This window comes from Macadamia integrifolia, chromosome 3 (genome assembly GCF_013358625.1).
Source record: "Macadamia integrifolia cultivar HAES 741 chromosome 3, SCU_Mint_v3, whole genome shotgun sequence".
In the NCBI taxonomy this organism is placed as follows: Eukaryota; Viridiplantae; Streptophyta; class Magnoliopsida; order Proteales; family Proteaceae; genus Macadamia; species Macadamia integrifolia.
In genome coordinates, this window is record NC_056559.1 from 12,883,083 (window position 1) to 12,908,195 (window position 25,113).

At 36.6% G+C, this 25,113-nt stretch overlaps 2 protein-coding genes and 1 non-coding gene across 4 annotated transcripts in view; 1 reads left to right on the forward strand and 2 right to left on the reverse strand.

Moving 5' to 3' along the window:
* Nucleotides 1–2,409: 2,409 nt before the first annotated feature.
* On the reverse strand, nucleotides 2,410–6,758 carry LOC122073270 (CO(2)-response secreted protease-like). Its single transcript, XM_042637829.1, has 9 exons — nucleotides 6,471–6,758; nucleotides 5,605–5,867; nucleotides 5,033–5,144; nucleotides 4,420–4,942; nucleotides 4,129–4,229; nucleotides 3,782–4,024; nucleotides 3,584–3,695; nucleotides 3,261–3,474; nucleotides 2,410–3,150 (listed from the first exon to the last, which is right to left on the reverse strand). The coding sequence occupies exons 1-9, from the start codon at nucleotides 6,755–6,757 to the stop codon at nucleotides 2,585–2,587; spliced, it is 2,421 nt and encodes an 806-aa protein (XP_042493763.1). The 5' UTR covers nucleotide 6,758; the 3' UTR covers nucleotides 2,410–2,584.
* Nucleotides 6,759–13,881: 7,123 nt separating this feature from the next.
* TRNAE-UUC lies at nucleotides 13,882–13,953 on the reverse strand. The gene has a single exon. It is a non-coding gene; the product is annotated as a tRNA-Glu (tRNA).
* A 5,312-nt stretch (nucleotides 13,954–19,265) lies between these two features.
* Nucleotides 19,266–25,113, forward strand: part of LOC122074005 (heparan-alpha-glucosaminide N-acetyltransferase-like) — a 44,329-nt gene continuing 38,481 nt past the window's right edge. Inside the window, exons 1-3 of one of the 2 annotated variants that reach the window (XM_042638769.1) lie at nucleotides 19,266–19,592; nucleotides 20,413–20,550; nucleotides 20,893–20,974. In XM_042638769.1, the coding sequence (XP_042494703.1) occupies nucleotides 19,449–19,592; nucleotides 20,413–20,550; nucleotides 20,893–20,974 (364 nt within the window). In that variant the 5' untranslated portion in view covers nucleotides 19,266–19,448. The remainder of the gene's footprint in view (nucleotides 19,593–20,412; nucleotides 20,551–20,892; nucleotides 20,975–25,113) is intronic. The other variant, XM_042638768.1, reaches the window with a different exon arrangement.

Consider the following 25,113-nt stretch of genomic DNA (forward strand, 5'->3'; position numbering starts at 1 on the left):
TTGAATTTTTTTTTTATCAAATTTCCTTTTATAGGGAATTATGTAGCAGAATATTGAGAGAGACAACCTCAGTGCCGCCTTTGTGTAGGAGAACTTTCAATCTATCACATGTATGAAACTTTCATAGACACATAATAGAAATTATTAGAAAATTGGTGGTCTAAGTCTTATTACTTGACACTGTCCTTAAGACCATAGATGCCCCTATGATGCAATCGGGAATATTGTAAATCGGCCTCCAAGATAAAATAACCCAATAACTCCCCAGTAACCATGCACTCGAATACTAGACCCCTTTGAATGCTATAGGGTTGTGCTCAGACTAAAAATAAAACACACTTACAAGTATGACTTGTAAAATGAAAACAAAGAACAATAGAGTCGCAACACATATACGGTGACTCATGACTCAAAAGAGACTTAACTTATGTTGCCAAGGCTAAAGTCTCATCCCCTCTATATATAAGACATTTGAGAGAAATAATTAAGGGTCTTTAAGAAGATGAATTAAGAAGGTACTTTATTATAAGAAGCCTTTAAAACTAAAGGAAAACTGAGACTACATAAATCTTTAGCAACTGACAAAATAATTAGCCTTAAAGAAAAAATAAAGTGTCTCCAAAACTGAATTGAAAAGTAAATGATGAAATATAAAACTTGTGAAATTTAATTTATATTTAAACAACTATTTAAAGTTATTTTGAATCTTTATTTGTTTTAAATTTTTGTTTAAAACCAACAATTCTCCACAAAATTCAAAATATTGGTAAAATAAAAAAAATAAAATAAAATTCTGAGCACATTAAAATGGTAGGACACATCGTTGTAGATATCTTTCGGACTTGAGTCTACACTAAGTTTGATAAGCCACGCTACAGAGTACGAATGAAGTAAGACTTCTTAACCTTTCCTCATTGGTGTAGCCGACTGACTTACCATCCATATCCTACCGCTAGACGCCATGGTTACTCTTTTTTTATATTATAGACAATTTTGGCATTTGTTCCCATCTTGAATTCATAAATGTTTAGAGAATCTATCCGTAAAATTCTCATAGGAGGCGATCGCACCTCCTACATCCACTTAGGTCAGCCTATAGTATGCACCACAGTTAACATACCCATATGATATGAGCATTGGCTGATTAAGAGTCTTATAACTTATCCTCCTTGTCATTGTGGTGAACAGTATCTTCCACATCTAATCCGGAATAGTCACATGCTAGTACTAATCAAATTATCCAATGATTTCATTTTTACCTTTTGTACCTAATTCCAAGGATCTCCTATACATAGGTTGGTGTCCATTACTTTGACTTATAGTATGGACTTTTAAGCCTATTCTTTTAGATGTCTTTAGAATAACTTTGGTGAACCGAACACTATTCAAATAAATCATAAAACATTATCAAATTTTATGTCATTGTGCAGGTGTTAACTTTAAATCACACAAAAATTTACTTCAAATCTGGAGAAATCCAATTTAATCAATAATCACCAATTGGGTTGTCAACAATGGTAAAAGTCCCGAAACCCCGTGGATCACGTATTTTACCAACTTTTTAATTTGAACCATCGAATGATTTTACTTTATCAAGGCCTATGATAATCCTTAGATTCTCTATCACCAACAATGCTACTAGCCATGTCAAGTATTTTGGTCTCTAAAAATCTAAGTTTACGGTCTTAAGAATTATAGGGAATTATGTATCAGAATATTGAGAGATCAAACCTAATGTTGCCTTTGTATAGGGGAACTTTCAACCTATCACCTGTATGAAATTATCATAGATCTATAATAGAAATTATTAAAAAATTGATGGGCTGAGTCGTGTCACTTGACACTGTCATTAAGACTGTAGATGCCCCCTATGTTGCAATCTGGAATATTGCAAATCAGCTTCTAAGATAAAACAACCCAATGGCTCCCCTAGTGATCGTGCACTCTACTACTAGAACCCTTCGAATGCTATAGGGATGTGCTCAAACTAAATACAAAACACACTTATAAGTATGAACTGTAAAATAAAAACAAAGAACAATAGAGTTGCAACACATCTATCGATGACTTAAAACTCAAAAGAGACTTAACTTCCATTGCCGAGGCTAAAGCGTTTTCCCCTCTTTTTATAAGACATTTGAGATAAAGGATTAAAAGACTTTAAGAAGATGAATCAAGAAGATACTTTATTATAAGAATACCTTAAAACTAAAGGAAAACTGACACTATGTAAATTTTTAGCAACTGAAGAGATAATGAGCCTTAAAGAAGAAATGAAGTGTCTCCAAAACTGAATTGACAAATAAACGATGAGGTATAAAACTTATAAAACTTAATTTATATTTAAACAACTATTTAAAGCTATTTTAAATTTTCATTTGTTTTAAATTCTTGTTTAAAACCAACACCTTCCATAATTATATATCTTGCAGTAGAAAAATGAAATCAGGACTCAAACATCAGATACGTGTTTTGATCTTTTTAGCATCACACAGGTTATTGATGCAGTCCAAGTCCAGTTTGTTTTACATTCACTTATAATCAACTCCAATTTCTAACAAACCCCTCAAACGGAACATTGAAGTCAACCACTTCTACTCACAAATGGACTCCTAACCTTGTATTTTCCATTAGTCCAAGTAATAGACCCAAATGCATCAACTTTCAATGGAGAAGATGAGGACAATGAGAAGATCGTCTGGTAGCTGAGCTTCTTACTGCCATTAGTGAATTGCAGTTTATTAGGCACTACTTTAACATCCAATTCAGGTGGTGCTAAGACGCTTGCAACATAGGTTGTGTCCTCTTCAGGGCCCACATTTGTGACACTTCTACTCACTTTCTTGCTCTCTTTCTCATTGAGTTTGGAGATGGCAATTGATGGGTAGTTGAGATTGGAGATCAAATCTGTGCTAGAATTTACTGGGCAGTCGAAACCATCAGGGATCACAGTTGCAATATTCTTGATTGCGGAAAGCTTGTACCCATAATTACATAAGAAGAGTAAGTAATCTTCTATATTGGTCTCATACACTAGCCCTGGCTGTAATGCTCCAGATGGGTTTATCTCCCCTGCACCAAAATCGTAAGCTGTGCCCACCAAACCTGTTTCTGTTGTAATCGTCGCCCTTTCATTGTTTGATTGAAAAGCTTCATATCACATCAACCATATGTTTGTAAAAATGTCTAAGTCAGTAATTAGCTATTAAAACAGCTTCGTTTGCCCAATTACTGGACTTCGGAATTATATAGATCCAAACCTGTTGTCATGATGGCTGATTTGATAGCAGAGGGACTCCATGTGGGGTTGTTAGACTTGATTGTGGCTGCAGTGCCTGAGACATGTGGGCATGACATGGAAGTCCCTGAGAGCAAATTGAATTGGGATGGCTGCTGCCCTTCTGGGACTCCTGAAGTGTCATTGGTTTTAATCCATGCTGCAAGGATGTTCACACCTGGTGCAGCAATATCCGGCTGCAGAAAAATTTGATAACCCACTTAGCTATGGTTTCCAGAACAGTAATTAAGAGAGAGAGAGAGAGAGAGAGAGAGAGAGAGAGAGAGAGAGAGAGGGAGGGGTTGCCTTGATAATGTTTTGGGTTGGAGAAGGGCCTCTGGATGAGAAGTATGCAACAGCAGGCGCCGGCTTATACTTGGTCACAGTGACTGTTGGTAGAACGGTTGCAAATGGGTTGCTTCAGAAATATTGATTTGTAGTTCATTAGTATAGCCCAGAAAATCCCGCAAAGTTACAAAAGTAATGATTAGTTTAATGAGGTACCTGGTTGAGTTAATGTAGGAAAGGATATCAGCAGAGTCATTAGAAGAGACAACAGTGAAGGGGAAAGAACCTGAACTAAGAGCCACCATTTTTTCCAAGTCATCAACCAAAACCATTCCTACCCCTCCTAAGCTCTTCAGTGCATCTATTTTCTCTCTTTTTGAATAGCTTCCATCGGCCTGTTCACATAGAACAATCTTCCCCTTGATCTTAGCTCCATCCAATCCACCAGGATTGCAGTTCCTGAACATTTTCAAAAATTGTAAGGAGATAATTTGAGAAAGAGAGAGAAATGGACCTGGCCAAGAGGAGCCAGAGAGGGAAAATTGATTCAGATTTTGATCTACCTTGCTTCATTTTCCGACATTGATTTCGATTTAGCTGACCCTCCATAGATCAAGGGATAGGTTGGAGATTTTTGAAGGGTAGAGAAATTTATGCCTTCACCCTACACTTGGTGAAAGAGAAGTATATTTTAAATCTCGATTTGAATATAAATAAAGAGATAAGCGACATAAATTAATCATTATATCATTATCGTTACCTTAACTATTTTGTTGGAGTATATTTTAAATCTTGAGTTGAATATAAATAAAGAGATAAGACACATAAATTAATTATTATATCATTATCGTTACCTTGACTATTTTGTTATTACCCATGACGCAATCCGATTCAAAATCCCTATCAATGGTAGTAGCAGCAACGGTCAGGATCCACGGAGCAGCATTGACAACCGATGATGATGAAGGCCCATCATTCCCTGCCGAGCAAACCACTATGATCCCCTTCTCCACTGCATGGAAGGCTCCAATTGCTATTGGATCGGTGTCAAAACCGGGCCTCAGAAACGACGATGCACCCAGCGACAGAGATAGCACGTCGACTCCGTCGCGTATAGCGTCATCAAACGCTGCCAGGATTATGGATCCACGGCAGCCGTAGGATGAGCATACCTTGTAGATGGCGATCCTTGATCCAGTTGACCCACCTTTGGCTGTCCCCTCCGCCAGGCCATAGTAAGATACATTGGCGACTGGGCTGCCTGCAGCCGTCGATGCTGTGTGGGTCCCATGCCCTATCGTATCTCTAGGCGACTGTACATGCACTTGCACCTTGCCGTCGGTGCTGTCATTATAGTATCGTGCGCCTATGAGCTTCCTGTTCACCCAACCACAACGGTAAAAGAATTTGGACGGTTAGATTGGAATAAATAATTAAGTATGAGAACCAATGCTGTTTAGTTGTTACCTGTTACAGTTGGAAGCTTTGAAATCACTGGCCTCCATGCACGTTCCCTTCCACCGGGTGGGTATTGGGCCCATATCCTTGTCTTGGAAGCTCTCAGACTCGGGCCATATTCCTGGTTCATATTTAGGTTTAAGTGACAACCCGATCATGTTAGCAATGTATATATTATTCTATAAAGACAATGAGGGGTGTCAATTGGTCCGTTCGATTCAGTTTGGGCCCAAGTTGAGTCATTTTAGTGTGAGAATGGTAAAGCCAAAATCAAACCAAGAAGAAATTTCGGTTTAGATTCCTTATATCGGTTTATTATGGGTCAGTTTTGGTTTTGCCCGATTTGCCATAAACATTTATTATAGATTGTTTTTTTGGGTTGATGTTGGTTTTTTATCAGTTTTGATCCGGGTTTTGAACCAGTTTCCGGTATGCTTAGTTTCTAAGGTGGATTGGTTTTGGGGTCCTAATACCCCAAACCGAAATGGTTCAAATAAGACTTTGGTTCAGTCTGGGCTATTTTGGTTCGGTTTGATCCAAATTTTGACAAAGAAAGATGGAGCTAATAGATTAGAAAAGACCTGTATCGAGGATGCCTACGATGGTGTCCGAGCCCCGAGTCGCTGAATCCAAATCAGGAGTCGGATCAGTTTTAAGGTCGGTTTGATAGTTTAAGAAGTCCCATGATCGAGTGGTGTGGAGGTTTAAGATGGGGTCCACGAACACCGAAACTACTCCGGGCTTTTCAGCCATTCTGCGAGCTTCCTCAGCCGTTAAACGGGCGGCGAATCCTGAGAAACCGTGTTTATAACTATAAAGTAGTGATTTTTCCACGCTCTCCTTCCTGATACAATTACAAAGATACCCCCATACATATATCAATTGACAAGAAATACCTATCACTCCAAAGTCCAAAACAATAACAAAACAGTTGTTTAAATTAAGAGAAAAAAATTCTCAGAGACACAAGAGGAAGGTATTTTAGAACCCTTTTTCTTTTGCACATTAAATGATCTCGATATCCTTTTATATACAAAAATATTATGTCGCACTTTATTGGTGTGCTCCTCTATAAAGTGTGGATCAGATCCTCGTACAAAGAATCTCATCCACAGAGATGGAATCCACCTCAGAGCTTGTCTTCGGATGGATTCTATCAGTATGTGGATCAGACCTGTAGTACAAAGACCCAATCCGCTCTATTCTCAATATGCCACTTGCTTAGAGAATTCCTTTCTAACAAAATAAAATTAAAACTTTCTAGTAAAACTAGAAGTTTTGTAACCATGCTACCTAATATGACAAATATAATTATCAGACATAGTAAGTTTAGTACTAAATAGATGGGTTATACAATCATGATTATAAAAAGTTATTTTTCTTTACTTAAAATACTTTTACTGAAACATTCTTAACTGTTTGAGAGGAAGGTGCAATAATTAATCACCTTGTCAAAACCGAAGCGAGGAGATGAGCTTGATCCTGTGGTACTGAACCCACCCGCGATGAAGAAGAAGCAGCAGCTCCCATGTAAACGATGTAGGTGTTTGTGTTACCATCTGTGACTCTTGTCCCAGCCTCTACTACTGATCCAGATGATAAGAGAACTAGAAAGAGAAACAAAAAGAGTAGATAGCAGAAGGAAAGGCCTTGATCCATCTTTGCTATTGATCTTGAATTGGGTGGTACTGCAAATGTAGGTCTGTGAAGGAAGATATATGTCTTTGGTGGCATGGAGAATGAACAAATTTATATATAGGCGATATAGTTGGTTAGGGTTATTTGTGGTGGTGGTGGTGGTGGAGGCCAGGCAATGCAATGGTGGTGAGAGCGATAGAGTAGTAGTGTGAGTTTGAATGCTATTGGCAAGCGTTAGTCAGATTGGGTGGGTTGGTGCGCGAGCCACTGGCGCTTACACTCAGCAAAAGCACTTTTAAGCCACCCAAAGTGCGCCACCCTTTGGTCTTAGATGGTTTTGGAGATTTAATGGAGATGATGATACTGATCATGCATGAATGCCCTTCTAGACCTCTCCTCTGGGTTCCAAAATTATTTTATCAAAGCTTATTTTTTATTATTTTTTCTTTTTAATTGATTAATGGGTCAGAATGTTAGATATTTATATCTTGCTTATCCAAACTTGGGCAACTTTTTTAATATTTTTATTACTACTCGTTATTTTCTTTGGAAACATAGGAATATGGTAACCTTTGGATCTTTTAAGTCAAATCCCCATTTCATCATGAATTAGGTAAGATTCTGGATTCACAATGGATCAGTGCTGAACTCGAAACTATCCCATATGACTGATTTACCTTGGATAATAGATCCCGTTTTATACACTCTACATTTATCGGATATACCTTTTCATCACAACACTGTCCTAATCACCACTGCTGTGTCCTCTAAAAATCAAAATATTTCAGAATGGGCAATCACTATATTTTCAAAAATTAATTGCTTACTCTTGTTTGTTAATTATGTGATAACATGAAAGGATATTGGAGCGGCAACGCAGGGACTTCTCTATGGGCTAGCAAAAGCTTCTAAGCATGGATGGGAAATCCAAGAAATTTGGAGTGATGTACAGAGTCTTGACAAACTACTGATACCAAACAATTTTTTAATGTGATCGTGGTCCACTATTTCTCTGTCTTGAACTAGAGAGCCTTTTGTTCAAACCTAATTTTTTGGTGAAGAATGTTGATGATTGCCCTATAAACTTAGTTAGATTTTTAGCTTATACGCCTTTAGGTAGGAAAATTATGATCAAGGGCACTAACTTTTTCTATCAACTTGTAAATGTTTTGTAATTTTCTTTTCGTTTTATTCAAATAAAAAAAATACCTTGAATAATATATATAAATATATAAGCTAAATTGGAAGAAGTAATCCACAACTCTATTTTTTTTTTTTTTTAAAAAAAGGGAAAAACACCAAGTTGACAACAAATGTTTTATTCCATTTTTTTGTTCCAATAGAACAGAAAAACACCAAAAACGTTTTTCTGGATGACTATCAAATGCAGCCTTATATATATATATATATATATATTTTTTTTTTTTTAATCTGGATCAGGTTCACGTACGAGAACAATCTCGTATGTCCCTATCCTTAGTCCATGGATTTGAAATCTATTTTCTCCCTTTGCATTTAATGAGTTTCAAATCCACGAATTAGAAACATATAAGATTGTTCTCCTGTATGAACCTTATCCGATCTCTTGTATTTTACATACGAATCTTGAATAACCAAGAGAACCGGACGGAACTTACACTAATAAGACTCACCAAATTTAGATGAGAGACGGCTTCTTAAATAGGAAAAATGAAGAGAGAGAGCGAGAGGTGTTAGAGTGCAGTCTGACAAAGTAATAATATCACACATAAAGCCGTAGAATACTAACTATGAATAGTAGCTTAAACTAGTCACAATAGCTTTGGTTTGAAGGGCCGATATTTAGAGGAGGAAATTATGGGATCGAACCCCATTGTTTGCATGTGTTGTATAAATATGTTAATGAATGGGTGATTGTAGGAGTAAGTGATCATTTGTAACGGCACTCCCTAAGATAGGGAATTAATAAAGAAAAGAAAAAAGGGTAGAGCACTAAGCCATCTGGATTATTTGTTGTGGGCTGTCTCCGTTTCCTATATCTTCTTTTTTATGTCTATGAGAGGAAAGAGTCCAGTTTTCTGATGAACCATCTAAATCTACGATTCGAGATGCAACAAGTCCCACAATGGTTGCAACTTCTATCCCTTGTTGTCCCAGAGTCTGGATCAAGTCCTCATACGAGAACTTAGGTTTTCATTCTTGTACAATTAAAGGCCCGTTTGATAACGTTTCTGTCGTTTCTGTTTCAAGAAACGGTAGAAACATAAATTTCCGTTTCTAGAAACAGAAATGGAATTGAAGGTGTTTGATAAGTCATGTTTTTAGAAGTCGATAGTAACCAGTGAAAGAATGGCCACAAGTCGTTTCCAGAAACAGCGAAACAAGTTCAACTTGTTTCGCTTGAGTCGTTTCTTGAACCATAAATAAGTAAAAATTTCTATTTCTATTTCTGAAAATAAGTGAAACGAAACAGTTTTATCAAACCCTTTTTACTCCGTTTCTGCTGTTTCTGGAAACAGAAAAGGCAGAAACGCGTTTCTTGAAACGTTATCAAACGGGCCCTAAGAGTTGGACAAATGTAATCCAATTATTATATCTCTTAATTTGTTAACCGACTACCTATCTCTTCCCATTTTTTTCTCTTATTCTCTTTTTCCACACTCCCTCTCTCTCCTCACGATTTATCAAAACATTTTTTTTTCATTTTTTTTAATTATAATTTAACATTCGTTTTGTTATTAATCCTACGAAATAGCTTTATTTTAATCCTAAAAAATAGCTAATACTAACCCAAAACCAATAAAAATTAAGAGATACTTTTTGCCCACCCTCTTATCTCTATTTTTTTTTTTAAGTTTATTCTCTCTCTCTCTCTCTTTCTCTCTCTCTCTCTCTCTCTCTCTCTCCTCTCTTCTCCTCTCTCTCTCTCTCTTTTAATTTTCATTAATATTTTATTTTAGAACTCACTTAGAAGTTAAAACCGGTCTCCACCATACCAATACAAAACAATCAAATAAAAAAACAAAAAAAAAAAAGAAGAAATTTTTACTCATCCATAGATGATGGTTCACCCACCATGCTAGGGTTCACAAATCTCTATAGGGTTTTAGTACCGATCCAATTGATTGATATCAGATTGGATCGAATTAGTTTCTTATAGGATCAATATTGATGTTGTATCACATTAGGAGAATGAGAGAGTTTTGTATACGTATTGATGAAATCAATTAATTAAAATAAGAAATAAAAATAAAAAATAATTTTTTATATATATAAAGAGAAATAATGTATAACATTTAAGTCCAGTAGAGAGATGAGAGGCATTTAAGTAGGAAGAAAGAGATAGAGAGTGGTAACAACTTTGTAGGTAATCTCGATAATAGTCTTTAGTGGATTACATGTGTCAGCAAAAGGGATGTATAAGAACCCAAGACCAGGTTCTTGTACAAGGACGGTTCACCCATGCATCGCCCTTTGTCCCTCGAAGACTACAATTCAAGATGGCAAAAAGTTCCCCAATGGTCGCGACTCCTAAGTCCTATCCGTCACTGTGCCAAAACGTCCCATGCATCGCCCTTTTGTGTGTGTGTGTGGCAAACCTTGAAAGCGGTAGGGTATCTCTCTCTCCATTTCCCATGTAAATAAACCTTTGGAACTTCATTTCCGGATCGTCTACCAATATTCAATCTTCTTTTATTCACAACTCTTTCTCCATTCATTCAATCATTGTAATTTTCCCTCATGCTCCTTACAAAGCCGTACTTTCTTTGTGAGACTTTGAAGTGGGTGGGGTGAGAGAAACATGGCGTCGATAGATAGATGTTGGAAAATAATGATGGCCAGAGTATAAAATTTATCTGAAATATGTTATAGCAGTATATTAAAAGACATATTTGTACCGAATGAGGAATAAACGGATTTGGAGTTGGTTCGTAACAGAATGATACCATTCTTAAGATTTACACCACTAATTGTGAAATCAGGTGGATAGATGTGCTTATACCTCTAAGATAAAGCAACGCCCTAAATGTGATTACACTAGAAATCCGAAGATTATACTCAATGCTCAGGCACTCAAAATATTGGATATATGTGGAAACTCTGAATACTGATTATACAGAAACATAGGAGGACAAAAAAAAAAAATGACTCAGAAAAATAGAATAATCTTATGTTTGTGTTGTTAATGCCTATCAAAATTTTAAACTATCTGCATTATATATAAAGAACATACCTTTAGACGTATAAGAATTTCTGTTCATATTCAGATGTATCTATACATGTACAAGCATCTTTGCCCATGCGCATATAAGTGTATAAACATCCCTAGACACATATAAATGTGTCTGTATATTTACCTACACCATCTCAACAACAGAAATATTTTGAAACTTTAAAAATAAAAGCATTGAATTCAACATACCAAAAATAAATCCAACGTTAGGAAAAGTATTGGCAATCTAACTTCTCCAATCCTATTGCAACAGTCGTTCTCCTACCCCATTGCAACAGTCGGAATCTATTCCTGGTACTTGGAGTGTAACATCTCTTCATGTACGGTTTTTGACAACATTTGTCATTTTTCTTCATAAATGCTCCTCTAAACATTCTTAATGATAACGTGGAGAGGTAGTCATGTAGGTTAGAAAAAAAAACATATCATTATGAAATCGTACATAAAGCCTTCACATGTGAGGAGCTGATCTGAGTTAATTGAATCGAATCATCTAATTTGGTATGGTAGACAAAGCCTAACAACTTTTCCAACCCTTCATTCACATCCCCACCAAAACCCTTGCAAAACAAAGGATGCCTCGATGAAGCTAGGTACCCTATGCCCATGTGCCTCTCTTTCCTATCAATGCTTCTCGATTTACTCTATATTCACAAGTAAATCACACTTGTATAAAATAAAAATAAAATTAAATTAAATAAAAAAAGAAAAAAAAATAAGAAAGAAAGAGATAGTTTCCCGAGCGAAACTTGGCTGCTGCCTGTGTTGCAGCCAAGCAGCTGCAACCCCCTGCTACCAGCCAGGAGAATAGAATCTCAAGGGTAGGGGTGGAGAAATTCATTCAAAGTGAGTATTTTCAAACCTACCTCTAGGATTCCATTCCCTTGGTTGCTACCATGGGCTACAACCTAGGCAGTAACGAAATTTTTCCCTAGTTTACCTACACCATGGCGAAGGAGGAATTCCTTTGTGATGGGTTTGGGTGTCTTAGGATGGGTATCAAGAATAGTGTAAGGGCAACATCAACTTTATATAGTTAGGAATGAGAGTAACAAAGACCCTAAATTAAATATGAGAGAGAGAGATTAAAAGCACCATAAAGCTCTTGGTTTAAGGACCCTCCTCAAAATACCTTGTATAGTGTATATGTAACCTTGCCTTGTACACATCCAAAAGTGATTGCACTTCAAATCATGGATTTAGTTATCAATAGAAATCCGAAGATTATACTCAATGCTCAGGCACTCAAAATATTGGATATATGTGGAAACTTTGAATACTGATTATACAGAAACATAGGAGAACAAAACAAAATGACTCAGAAGAATAGAATAATCTTATGTTTGTGTTGTTAATGCCTATCAAAATTTTAAACTGTCTGCATTATATATAAAGAACATACCTTTAGACGTATAAGAATATCCGTTCATATTCAGATGCATCTATACATGTACAAGCATCTTTGCCCATGCGCATATAAGTGTATAAACATCCCTGGACACATACAAATGTGTCTGTATATTTACCTACACCATCTCAACAAGAGAAATATTTTGAAACTTTAAACTAAAAGCATTGAATTCAACATACCAAAAATAAATCTAACGTTAGGAAAAGTATTGGCAATCTAACTTCTCCTACCCTATTGCAACAGTCGTTCTCCTACCCCATTGCAACAGTTGAAATCTATTCCTGTTACTTGGATTGTAACATCTCTTCATGTACGGTTTTATGACAACATTTGTACTTTTTCTTCATAAATGCTCCTCTAAACATTCTTAATGATAATATGGAGAGGCAGTTGTGAAAATTAGAAAAAAAAAACATATCATTATGAAATCGTACATAAAGCCTTCACATGTGAGGAGCTGATATGAGTTAATTGAATCGAATCATCTAATTTGGTATGGTAGACAAAGCCTAACAACTTTTCCAACCATTCATTTACATCCCCACCAAAACCCTTGCAAAACAAAGGATGCCTCGATGAAGCTAGGTACCTTATGCCCATGTGCCTCTCTTTCCTATCAATGCTTCTCGATTTACTCTATATTCACAAGTAAATCACACTTGTATAAAATAAAAATTAAATTAAAATAAATAAAAAAAGAAAAAAAGAAAAAAAGCAAAAAAAAATAAGAAAGAAAGAGATAGTTTCCCGAGCGAAACTTGGCTGCTGCCTATGTTGTAGCCAAGCAGCTGCAACCCCTGGTATCAGTCAGGAGAATGGAATCTCAAGGGTCGGGGTGGGAAAATTCATTCAAAGTGAGTATTTTCAAACCTGCCTCTGGGATTCCATTCCCTTGGTTGCTACCATGGGCTACAACCTAGGCAGCAACGAAATTTTTCCCTAGTTTACCTACACCATGGCGAAGGAGGAATTCCTTTGTGATGGGTTTGGGTGTCTTAGGATGGGTATCAAGAATAGTGTAAAGGGCAATATCGCCTTTATATAGTTAGGAATGAGAGTAACAAAGACCCTAAATTAAATATGAGAGAGAGACATTAAAAGCACCATAAAGCTCTTGGTTTAAGGACCCTCCTCAAAATACCTTGTATAGTGTATATGTAACCTTGCCTTGTACACATCCAAAAGTGATTGCACTTCAAATCATGGATTTAGCTATCGATATCAGTCTTGGCTGATACCATACCGATCTAGAATCAGCTGTGTCGCTCTATATCACCCCTATTCTTCATAAAAATTAAGTTTTTTTTTTTTTGACGATTTTATCCTTGATATGGACATAATACCCGATCCCAGTTTGGCCAAGTATCAATCACCTTATATAGTGTATAGATAGCCTTGCCTTGTACTCATCTAGTGATTGTGCTTCAAATCATGGATTTAGCCATAGAAATTGGTCTTGGCTGATACCATACTAATCTAGGCACCACTATTCTTCATAAAAATTAAGTTTTTTGTTATGATTTTATCCCTGATATGGATAGCCAAACCAAGATCGATCTATTTTTCATAAAAATTAAAAAAAAAAAAAAAAAAAAATTCCGTTGCCGGGAATCGAACCCGGGTCTCCTGGGTGAAAGCCAGATATCCTAACCGCTGGACGACAACGGATCCTGTCTTCTGTCTTCATTGTTTATAAATATATCTAAACTAGTTGTACATGCTTTTGCCCACAGAGTTCTACTTAGCATTCCGTGCTGTGGTAGAGAAAATATCCGGACATGTAGATAACATTGTACTCTCATTTCATTGAAATATGTTTGTTCCCTACCGATTATTCTCTCAGAAAGGTTTTAGGATTCAATCAAATCGGATCAATCTATCTAACACACTACTCAAGGAATCGAGTGAAGACTGAAAACTCAAGTTAGCAACTGTTGGTGCTCCTGCGAATTGACCAAACTTAGTAAAAGGCCTCGAAGCTAGGCTTCCCCACCCCCTCCCCTATTTGAGATATTTTCAAATCTCCAAAGAGTATAATAAACTCATGGACTCTTAAGATTAATGTAGGATTAAATTTGCGGCAGAGATTGAATTACATGAGTATAACTTTGTCGGTTTGGCATAGGCAACATCAGCACACAGGACCAATAGGAAGGCATGTGGGAATATCTTAAGTGCATGGGGTAGGAGCGCAACATGGTCATTTCGTGCCCTACATAGTTTGGTCATTTCCAGTGCTAAACTGGTAGGGTTTGGAATTCTGCCGGTCTGGGGTAGGAATGCCAGAGACATATAGCTGGGCGTAAAAATACCCAACTGTGGAGGGGGCAATTGGGTCTTTTCACACCCATTTGTGTCTGGGCGTTTTCTATTAGACCGACAAGATTCTTTTTCCCATATTTATATATTTATTTTTAGAATTTTTTTTAGGTCTGTCTATTTGTAACTAATTAAGCAGGTTGTACACAGAATTGTAACCTTACTTTAGTTGCATTTACTTCAATAAAATGGTAAATGTGGTAAATTCACATAAATTGGTTTCTTCTTCACCTAGATACACCTTTTTTCTTTTTTTCTTTCTTGTTATTTACATCCTATAGAACTGTCCAAGAGGACTTTATTCACACACAAGAGGGGGAAGCAAGGGAAGGGAGAGAATGCATGTGACAGGAGTTGATCCCTAGATCACAAACTTGATGCCTACTCTACCAGTAGAAGCTGCAATCAGTGCTATGCACTGGATTCATTTCTTCACCTAGATACACCAGAAGTCAAATTTGAGCCAACATACCATGAGCTGGAATAAATTACTATTTTTTTTTTTCAAATTTTCAAACTGACCCACCATGTTTGAAGCTGGAACCAGAGCTTACATCATATCAGCTTGAAATTTCTTTCTTGTTGTGGAAGCTGGAACCTTTTTTGTAGTTGCTGGTATTGGAGGAATTGATACTTCGTAGTGGATGGCATTAATTTGCAAACCAAGTTGGAAAGGATTCTTAAGAAGGGAAGAGATTTCTAGCACCCGATTGTCCAGAAAAAAATTTAAATAAATTGTGTACTAAATTCTTAGCTGTTATCGTGCCCTGGTGTGGTTTCTCCAGAAAATCAGTAGCTTGGATGGACCGGATGGGATTGAGTGGAGTCACCTTCAGAAATTAGATTGTCAATGAAGGTGCTTCGGGGATAGAAGTTTGAAATTTCTTTATTTTGTTAGATATGTATGTCCATTAAACTTGATTTTTCATTAATATTTTTCGCATGAATTGGATCATGTCGGGGTTGAATGAACCATTCAACTTTCACTAAAGCAGTGAAGAACACTAAACACCTTGTGTTAGTGGCCCGAATGAGGTAAAATGAGTCGAACTCAAAACCACACGTTTCCTGAGGTGAAGGTCCTTGCCAACTCTACTACCCCTTAGGGTTAAAATACTACCCCTAAGGTATCTGAAAACCCAATACGAAGGAAAGAGAAAAATCCGCAATATTTTCAGCAAAAAATAGTAAAAATCATTGAATTTTTTCCTCATTTGAAAGAGAGAGACAAGGATCAAATTCAACTAGTAATAATCCCAAATAATCGATAAAAAACCGTTTAAAAGACAAACATATATATATATATATATATATATATTTTTTTGGTAGAAAAAAAGATATGGTAAATGCTCGACTTGGACACATGGGCTGCAATGCAAGAGACCAATGTGGGATATGGTATTAATTGGATGGAGGAGGGAAGGGTAGTTATCTTTAGTAGTTATTCTTATTGGTCAGTGGTACGTGTTAGTGGATATTGTTAAGGGTAATGAAAGGAAGTAATTATGTAGAAGTGGAAGTCTGGATGTAACAAATATGGTGGTTTGAATCCATTAAAACTCATTGAATATTTTTATGTTTAATTGTCTAAATTCTTATGGCATGAATATAAATGACAAATTTCATGTATATAATACTCTAAAACTAAAAACATGAACAAATGCTAAGTTTGGTAGTCATTCAGAAAAATGATTCAGACGGTTTTTCGTTCTATGAGAATAAAAAAAAAAAGAATAAAGCGTTTAGTGTTCACTTGGTATTTTTCAATTTGTTTGGAACAAAAAAGAAAAAAAGAAGCTAGAAGCGTAAAATGATGGAACGAAGAAACCTTGTTCCGTCATTTTAGTTTCGTTTCAGATACAAAAAAGTGAATAACTAGGGTAATCATTCCTGAAATAGGTTCACCAAACACCATTTTTGTTTTAAAATAATATTTTGACACAGAAATTGAAAATTCTATTTTTAACACGAAAAGTCATCTCTAGAACTGAATGACTGCCAAACACAGCCAAAGTGTCAAAACTAAGGGTGTTAATCGGTTCGATTTCCGTTTAAACGGTGAGGATCGATTCGGTTCACATTTATTTGACTAAAACCATAACCGTGCCATTTACTAAGCGGTTCCACTTTCTGAAGCCGTGACCGTTTAGTAAACGATTTCGGTTTCCACGATTTCTAAACGATGTCGGTTTCACGGTTTTAAACGGTTTCGGTTTCGGTTTATTCCATACGGTTTGTAAAACGGTTCACAATTGATTTGTTATAACTTGTAACCATCTCTAAACTAAAGATCATAAGTTTATCAAAAAATAATTGGCAACCACAAATAAGAGATTCTATATTAACAATGGTATGTCCTAATTTGATAATCTAGTGTTATTTCTTTGCATGACCATTCTCAAACATTTAAAACTAATATCATACAACATTCAAATCGAGCCTTCTATATCATAAAATATTAAAATGATAGGTGGTTCAGCCAAAACACCCCATCTATGATAACATAACAACATAGTAATATATATGGATTACAAGTTCATGATCTAAAGCCTAAACTTGAACTGAATTGCAATAAATCATACCAAAGCAGGATGGACACTTAATTTAATTGTTAATTGTTATACGGATTACTGCCCCTTCTTTATTTAATTGTTATATGGATTAATCGGATTGGTTTAAACGGTTTTAAACGGTTTGGTTTAAACGGTTTAAATTTGGTTTGAAACCAACGGGTTCCACGTTTAAAATCGACCCAACCCGTTTAGCTAATCAGCCTGAAACTTGAAACCATAACCGCACCATTTACTAAAAAGTTTGCGATTTCGATGTAAACGGATCGGTTCGATTTTAGTAAACGGTTTCGATTACAAATTCACATCCTTCGTCAAAACAACCCCCTTTCCCCCCTTTGGAAAATATAAACCAAAGTCTCATGCTCAACTTGGTCAGTTTAATATGTACCAGAAAAATACATTTTGATTAAGTAAGGATTTTTTTTTTAATCATTGAATGTTATAAATTTGTCACTTTTTTTTTTTTTTTTTTTTTATAATTAAAATAAACTTGTTACTTGGCTGGCTAGAACAATTGGCATAACAAAAAATTTGTGATGCACTTCAAAAATCTTACTTAAATTCCACATGGACAATATGGTTCAATATGTACTTGAAAATTTTTTTTTGGTAACAATGGCAATTTTGTAAGTATTGAATTATGAACTTTCCACATGGTCAGTATAGTTGGCGTATTTTACTTAGATCACACATAGGCAACATAGTTGGATTAATACGGAAAAATGAATATTAGTGAAGGGTGACATTTTTGTAATTTGGAGAAGTGAGAGAAGTACTTCAGTTATTAAGCCTTCCGGACACATGATAGGAATTGGATTGGTTAAATCGATCAATTTGTACCAGAATTGGCCATGAAAGATTTTGATTATGGCCATTTTGGACTGTCAATTCTAGGGTTTTTGGACCGACTTCAATATGCAATTATGGATTTAAAATCCTTTATTGAATCATTCAATTCAGATTGTAATCGATTGTGATTGATCTCGATTGCAGTCCACAGTCTTCACTTAAATCGCAGATACACAGATGGAGAATCAAACGTGCACGTATCCACACAATCCCCGATTCACCCTAATCATTTGGGCGACCCATGGATGGGTAAGAATGAGGGTCATCACCATAAAGCTTATTAACTTATTTGATTCAAGCCTCACATCCACTTTATGAAAAAAAAAAAGAAAAAAGAAAAAAGAAAAAGAAAAATTAATTAGAACAAACGACTTAGAAGAATTTATAAAATGTGATATCTGAATAGAATGAACAACTAGTTAGGCATGTGTGGAAGAAGTTTAACAAATTAAGGTATTGCATGGAATTGTAACAAAAGTTCAAGAGACATGAACAACAAAAGAATGAGCTCACCTAATTCTGATAAAAATATGTAAACTTGAAGAAACACTAATATTTCACGCAAATAGTCACTGAAAATAGAATATATTAAAATTTTAATCTCAAGTTTAGTTGGCATCAGAGATACTTGTGCATCAATAAACATTAGTCTAGATCTGAACTCTTTAAAAAATGTTTAAAGTCCACCAGGCACCAAGAGGTAGGCTAAGTGGTCCGCTTCCACATCTTTTTGGTAAAGTTTTGAGACGATCCTTTAGTTAACAAATAATTTGGATGCTATGCCCAAACACACCCTCCAAAAAACGAGGTGCCTGTAGCACGCGCGAGTGGCCTTCTGCACAGCTGAACTTACCCGTATGGGACCGATTTTTGATGAGTTTGCCGACCCAGTTCCCTATTTCGGTCTATTAAGTAAGTAAACGGTCTGGATTGACCGTGTTCATTCTTAATAACACAGAGCTGCCGATTTGTCGGTCCCACTGATATAATTTTCTAGGAAGTTCTGGTCGTGGGACCCAACCCAATAGGCACACATGCCACGCTTTGATTGGGAAAGCTAACCTCTGAAGACGAAATTGTGTGGCCGTCGTCCTTCCAAAATTCTAGGGTTGCTGTCGCTTTGTTGTGTTGTGTTTTAGGCTTTCAGTCACGCGCTATGGTCCGTACTCCGTAGTGCTACGAGCGCGTGGAGTTAAGTTGGGAAATTAATTTTAAAATTGTTGTTCATGCCAACTGCTCCAGTTAGGACTCAGGACTCAGGAGTCGAGGCTCAGGAATATGCTTTGTAAAGGCAAATGGCCCATCCAAAGCATAGAAAACGACTCTTGCTTGTCAGAATCGAGAGTTCAGAATCAAAAGTCCAGACTCTGGGAGTCGTGATCTTCACTGAATCCCGTTCTTCTCCGACAATCCACCTCGAGAATGGCCGATTACTTGCCATTGAAGGGCGAAGATGGGGAAGGAGAAGCAGCAGAAGCAGAAGAAGAAGAACCCAAACCAATCCCAAGGACAAGAACTATCACTCGTCTCGCCTCCCTCGACGTTTTTCGTGGTCTCGCCGTCTTTGTGAGATCTTCCTTCATTCTCCGAATCACCCTTTCTCTTCTCTGCTTTCTGTGGTCTTTTGATATTTTCTTTTCTATGGGTTTTGAGCTTCTTCGGCCTATTGGATACGGTTTACCATTTCGATTTCTGTTGACACGGATTCTGATACTGATTTCAGAATTCGGTCCCTTACGCCTTAGTTACTGAGCTTGATTATGCTGATGTTTAGACATAAAAGTAGACGATCCTACTACTAGAGCATAGGTCTCCGAATCAGATTGTGTGCCTGACTTGATCGGAACTGTAGTTCAGTTCAGTTCAGTGATCAGTTTTAACTACCATATACAGAGGTAGTTAGTATTGGTGGGAGTTGTAGACTCCAGGCATAGGGACAGTTTCATGCTTTAGTCTAACAACACTCACAAAAACCAAAGAATGACATATTGCCAACAAGACAATTGAAACATAAACAGTTAGTTATGCATAGCTGGTTATATATTGTTCAATTTCAAAACTTCCAAAAACATCAAAATCAGAGATGTAAGCAACCAATTTTGACAAACTGGAAGGTATATTCATGCCTGAACAATTTTAGCTCTGCTGATGCTGATACAGGACCCATTGAATGCAAATGAATACTAGTAGAAGGTGCAAAGTCATGAATGCATAACTGTCTTATTTCATTTGGTCTTTAGATTATTATTTTATTTAAGGTGGAAAAGTGGACATTTTATTTCTGAATCCTATCAGTTATGCTTTTCACTATTAATAATTCACATTTGCTTGATATATGCTTTTCACTACTAATAATTCACATTTTCTTGACATTATTCCTTTGCAGCTCATGATATTTGTTGATTATGGTGGCTCAGTTTTTCCAATTATTGCTCACTCTCCGTGGAACGGAGTACACTTGGCAGATTTTGTGATGCCATTCTTTCTTTTTATTTCTGGCGTTTCTCTCTCACTTGTCTACAAGGTATCTGACAATCTAATTGTTTGACATATATTTATTGAGTGGAAGAGTTCAGAAAATTTTCTTAGTTTGAATGATCATTGCTTCCTATAAATTTCTTTCTCTTTGTTGCTTTCTTTTTAGATTTCAGCTTCAGTAGCTTCCCATGAGTTTTCTTCTCTTTTTTAATCTTCCACTTCAGTTACTTGCCTGGAGTCAGAAATGTTACTGCATGGTTGTGAAGCATTACTTACTTGTCCCAGACTCCAAGGGGTTTACATCATTATTGATTGATCATTTCTGATTTGCCTTTGCTGAGGTATTTAGTAGAGTAGTTGACAAGAAAGGTTCTTTTCTTAATTGCAGAATGTATCAAACAAAGTACAAGCTACACAAAAGGCGATGCTGAGGGCGGCAGAACTCTTTCTTCTTGGTATTCTTCTTCAAGGTAATATTGTGGATATCAATTTTAGTATGTTCTTTTTGTGCAATAATTCAATTTGGAGTGGAAAGATTAATTCTTTCAAATCAAGTTCTTCAGTTTGAGTCACAATAGTTGGCTTAAAAAGGTCAGCATGTTTTTGTGTTTTTTCATGATGATAGTGGTTGAATTTGCTCTGAGGCTGTTGGCATGATGAGTGTGTGATTCCTTGCATGTAGCTGGACCATATGAGGCTTCAGTTTAATCTTCTTGCGGATATGTAACTACTGCAAGTATATGGTGATTCTTTCCTTTACTGACATTATATCAAGGTTTGATCATATTGTTGCTTGTTGGTGATGTGATACTGGTTTGGTCCCGGCAACCGAATTAGAGTCCTTACTAGACACAATCATAGGGAAGTGATTATGGTAAAACTGAAACTGGTTTATGCGCTGTTTGTTCCTTATGATTAGCAACCAAACACCTTTTGGAACAAATATGTGAATAACTCAAAAAAATTACGGGAACAAGGAAAAGATAAGAGGATATGACCAAGGCTTCTCACCAAGGCCTTGGTTAGAATCTCAGCCACCCCAAACAAGGTATCTCACTATGCAACTCTATACCTCATAGTTATGTAAGGCAAAGCAAAGATATCATTCAAATTCTGTTGTTCTATTAGCTTACAGACATCTCCTCATATAGAGTGGTTAGGAGGGTTTTAGACTCTTTTGTGGACTTCCTCCTAGACTTTTTTGACCAATTAATGAACTTTACATTTTCAAGGTCTTCCGCAGCTAACAGGGAAACTTACCTATTGACTGAAATAGGAACTTATTACTTTAGATACTAGTTACAACTAATTAGTTAATGCTTTTCTTTTTCAGCACATATTATTCTTGAAACTTCTTAACCAAGTTTTGGGCTGGAATTAGTTGATCTCTTTTTCAATACACATGCATTATTTACTCTTGACCTATTTTGACTGGAGTGAAACTTGGGCTAGCATATTTAGGACTGGAGGGTCTAGCCTGAACCAACTGAACTTAGTTTAGGCCCGGTTTCTCCCCTCTTGCGGTTGTACTGTTTGGAGCAAAATTTATCTGCATTAGTTGGAACTCATGAAGTTAATATGTTAATGAATACTAATAAGTCACTGAACACCCTTTTAGTAATGAAATGATGGCTTGGTTCCTAAAGTATAACCATACCATCTTAAGGTGTTAATGGTGTTCCTCATAGTGGCCTTGGGGAAATTTATGTAAAAGTATGATTAGGTGGCACCAACTTGGTAAAAAAAGGCTTTTATAGTTGTAGGCTAAATGGAACAGAACAGATGAATATGACATTGTTCCCTAAAATTGATGAACATCGCCTTTGCTAACCTCAAATGCAATTCGGAGAGAATCTTGAAACTTAATAGCCTTTGGACTTCTCTTTCCTAGGTTGGTATCTTTCCATGAGAGAATAAAACAAATATGGGGAACCCTCATGGCAGCATATTGATGAGAATGATGACATACTTGAGAGTAGTTTAGAAAACTTGAGTAAGTTGCTCAACAAGGTTGCTAAAATATGCAAACATAAATAACTATATGAGGATGCTTTTATGTACAGTCCCTTGGAGGATTCCTAATCTATTTCATGGTCACTTTAGTACTTTACCATAAAGCACCTGTGTAATAAATAACATCAGCAGGTTCAGGTATGATCTAGGAATTTACACTTGATGCATTGTTTTTGAGTCTCTTCTGTGCTGGTGATCTTCAGAAAAGGATATAGTCTTTTGAAGAAAGAAGAGTTTCTACCTTTAGTTTGCAAATGTAGGTTTCCTCTATCCCCTAGCGAAAATCTTACCTTTTAAATGAATTATTCCAGATTTGGGTTAAACTCCGGCAAAAGGCTTTTAAAGCTATTTATTTGTTGTTGATCTTTACTAATCAGAACAATTCTACTCTTAAGATTATTTATATGTTGTTGATCTTTACCTCTAATCTGAAAAGTTCTACCTTCAAGTTTAGAGTTGGATTTTTCAATAACAAATTTTTGTTGTGTATAGTTTGATTTTGCTAATGGTACCCTCTCCTGGGTTCGATTCACACTAGCTTAGGACTCACGGAAAGGGGCATTCGCTTGTGACTAGGGTCTCGCAATTTTCTCTTGCCAAGATCATGCTCTGGACAAAATGGGTGATGCAAAGTGCGGGGACCAAGAATCCTCTCCATACCCTCCTTGGGATCTCATTTCTCTCTCCCCATACCCCGACTCTCTTGCCCCTTTGTTTTACTTTTGTTTTTCAATGAGTATTCTCGCCTATGAGATCTTGCTCCGAAGGGGTCTCTCGTCGCAAGCCCTCTCCCCATTCCTTGATTTGCTTGCAGTGAGCTGTCTCCCCACCCCTCGACTCTCTCGCCACATGATCTCTCCCCTCCATCCACAAACCTATCACCGAAATCGTAAAAAGAAGAGAGAAAAAAAGAAGAAATTCTCAGGTGCAAACCATATTTCCGCCTACGATTCTCAAATGGTCGGATTACGATTCCCTTACAGCTCTTCATAGGACCAGTACGTTTTCACCCCAAGAAATCCCCACCCCTGAATCTTTCGCTCCGTTGCCGTTAGTCTATACCATTTCCCCACTTCTCTCCCAACCCCGTTACCCCCAATACCCAAAAAAAAAAGAAAAAAAGAAAAAAGAAAAAAAAAGCAATGGTAGGATTTTAGACTCCCTTACCCTTCCTTGAGCATCTCCCACCCCAACTAGGGATGTCAACGGATATTCAAAACTCTGAATTCAATTTGCATTCATATTTGTTTAGGGATATTCGTATTTGAAAAATACTCTGTAGAGACTATCCGTATCGCTCCGAAAACTAAATGGATATGAATTCAAATATCACCATTTTGATCATATATATATGATGTATAATGATAAGTTGGAGTTATGGAGATTCGTTGGAATCAAGAGGTTTTAAGATAAGTAGAACGAAGATGGAGTATATGATATATAACTTTAGTCACATTATGATGGATGACGATATGGTGAAAATTAAGAGAGATACCACAAGGTGATTATTTTAGATATCGAGGTCAACCATAAATAAAGAAAGGGGATGTAGATGACAATGCTTCACGGAGGATTAAAGTGAGATGGATGAAGTGGAGAGGTGCGTTCGAAGTGTTGTGTGACAGACGTATTCCTTTAAAGCTTAGAAGAAAATTCTACAGGACTGTTATACGACCGACTATGATTATGAGACGGATTGCTGGGTAGTTAAGAAGTGTCACAGATAATTTTTGTGTAGCAGAGATGAAGATGTTGAGATGGATGTGCGGGAAAACAAGGGAGGATAAAGTAAAAAATGACCATGTTAGAGCTGATTTGGGAGTTGCCCCGATTTATGATAAGCTCCGAGAATTCATTGGAGGTGACATGGCCATGTGTAACGGAGGCCTTGGGATGCACCAGTAAGGAGGAGTGATCTGATTTAGATTGAAGGATCTATAAGAGCTGGGGGTAGGCCTAAAATGACCATAAAGAAGTAATGAGGAAAGACATGCATAGTTCAGGTCTTGTCCCAGACAAGGTTCTAAATCTCGGGTTTCGACTAGTTTGAAATTTTTGAAACTTGGTATTTTTTTTTTTTAGGGGTATTGCTAAAAATTTTTGTGCCAAAATTTTCCACATTTTTTAAATACTACATTTCTTCCGGGGTCCACTGAAACCATCGAAATGTCTGAAATTTTGGTTGAAATTTCTGATATGATGTACTATGGTCCCAGGTATGACCTCAAATAGAGTGGATTGGAGGCCAAGGATCCATGTAGTCGACCCATTTAGGTAGGATTTTTTCTGAGTTGTTGTTTTGTTCCCTCCCTTTTACTTTTCTTTTTATCTTTGCACGGATCCATGTAGCTGATCCGATTTAATTTGGATAAGGCTGAGTTGTAGTTTGATTTTGCTACTTGGGTGTTCTAAGCTTTTATGTCAATCCATTTCCTTCTTGTTTGTGTTCTGTTGATTGTTCTCGTGATACCTACAATACTGCCATCTATTACATCCAATGAATTTTGCTAGATCAACCTTGTGTTGTACAAACTTTACTACATCAGGACATTGGACATTCTTAAACTTCTTGTACTACCAGTGATGATTTCCCGCT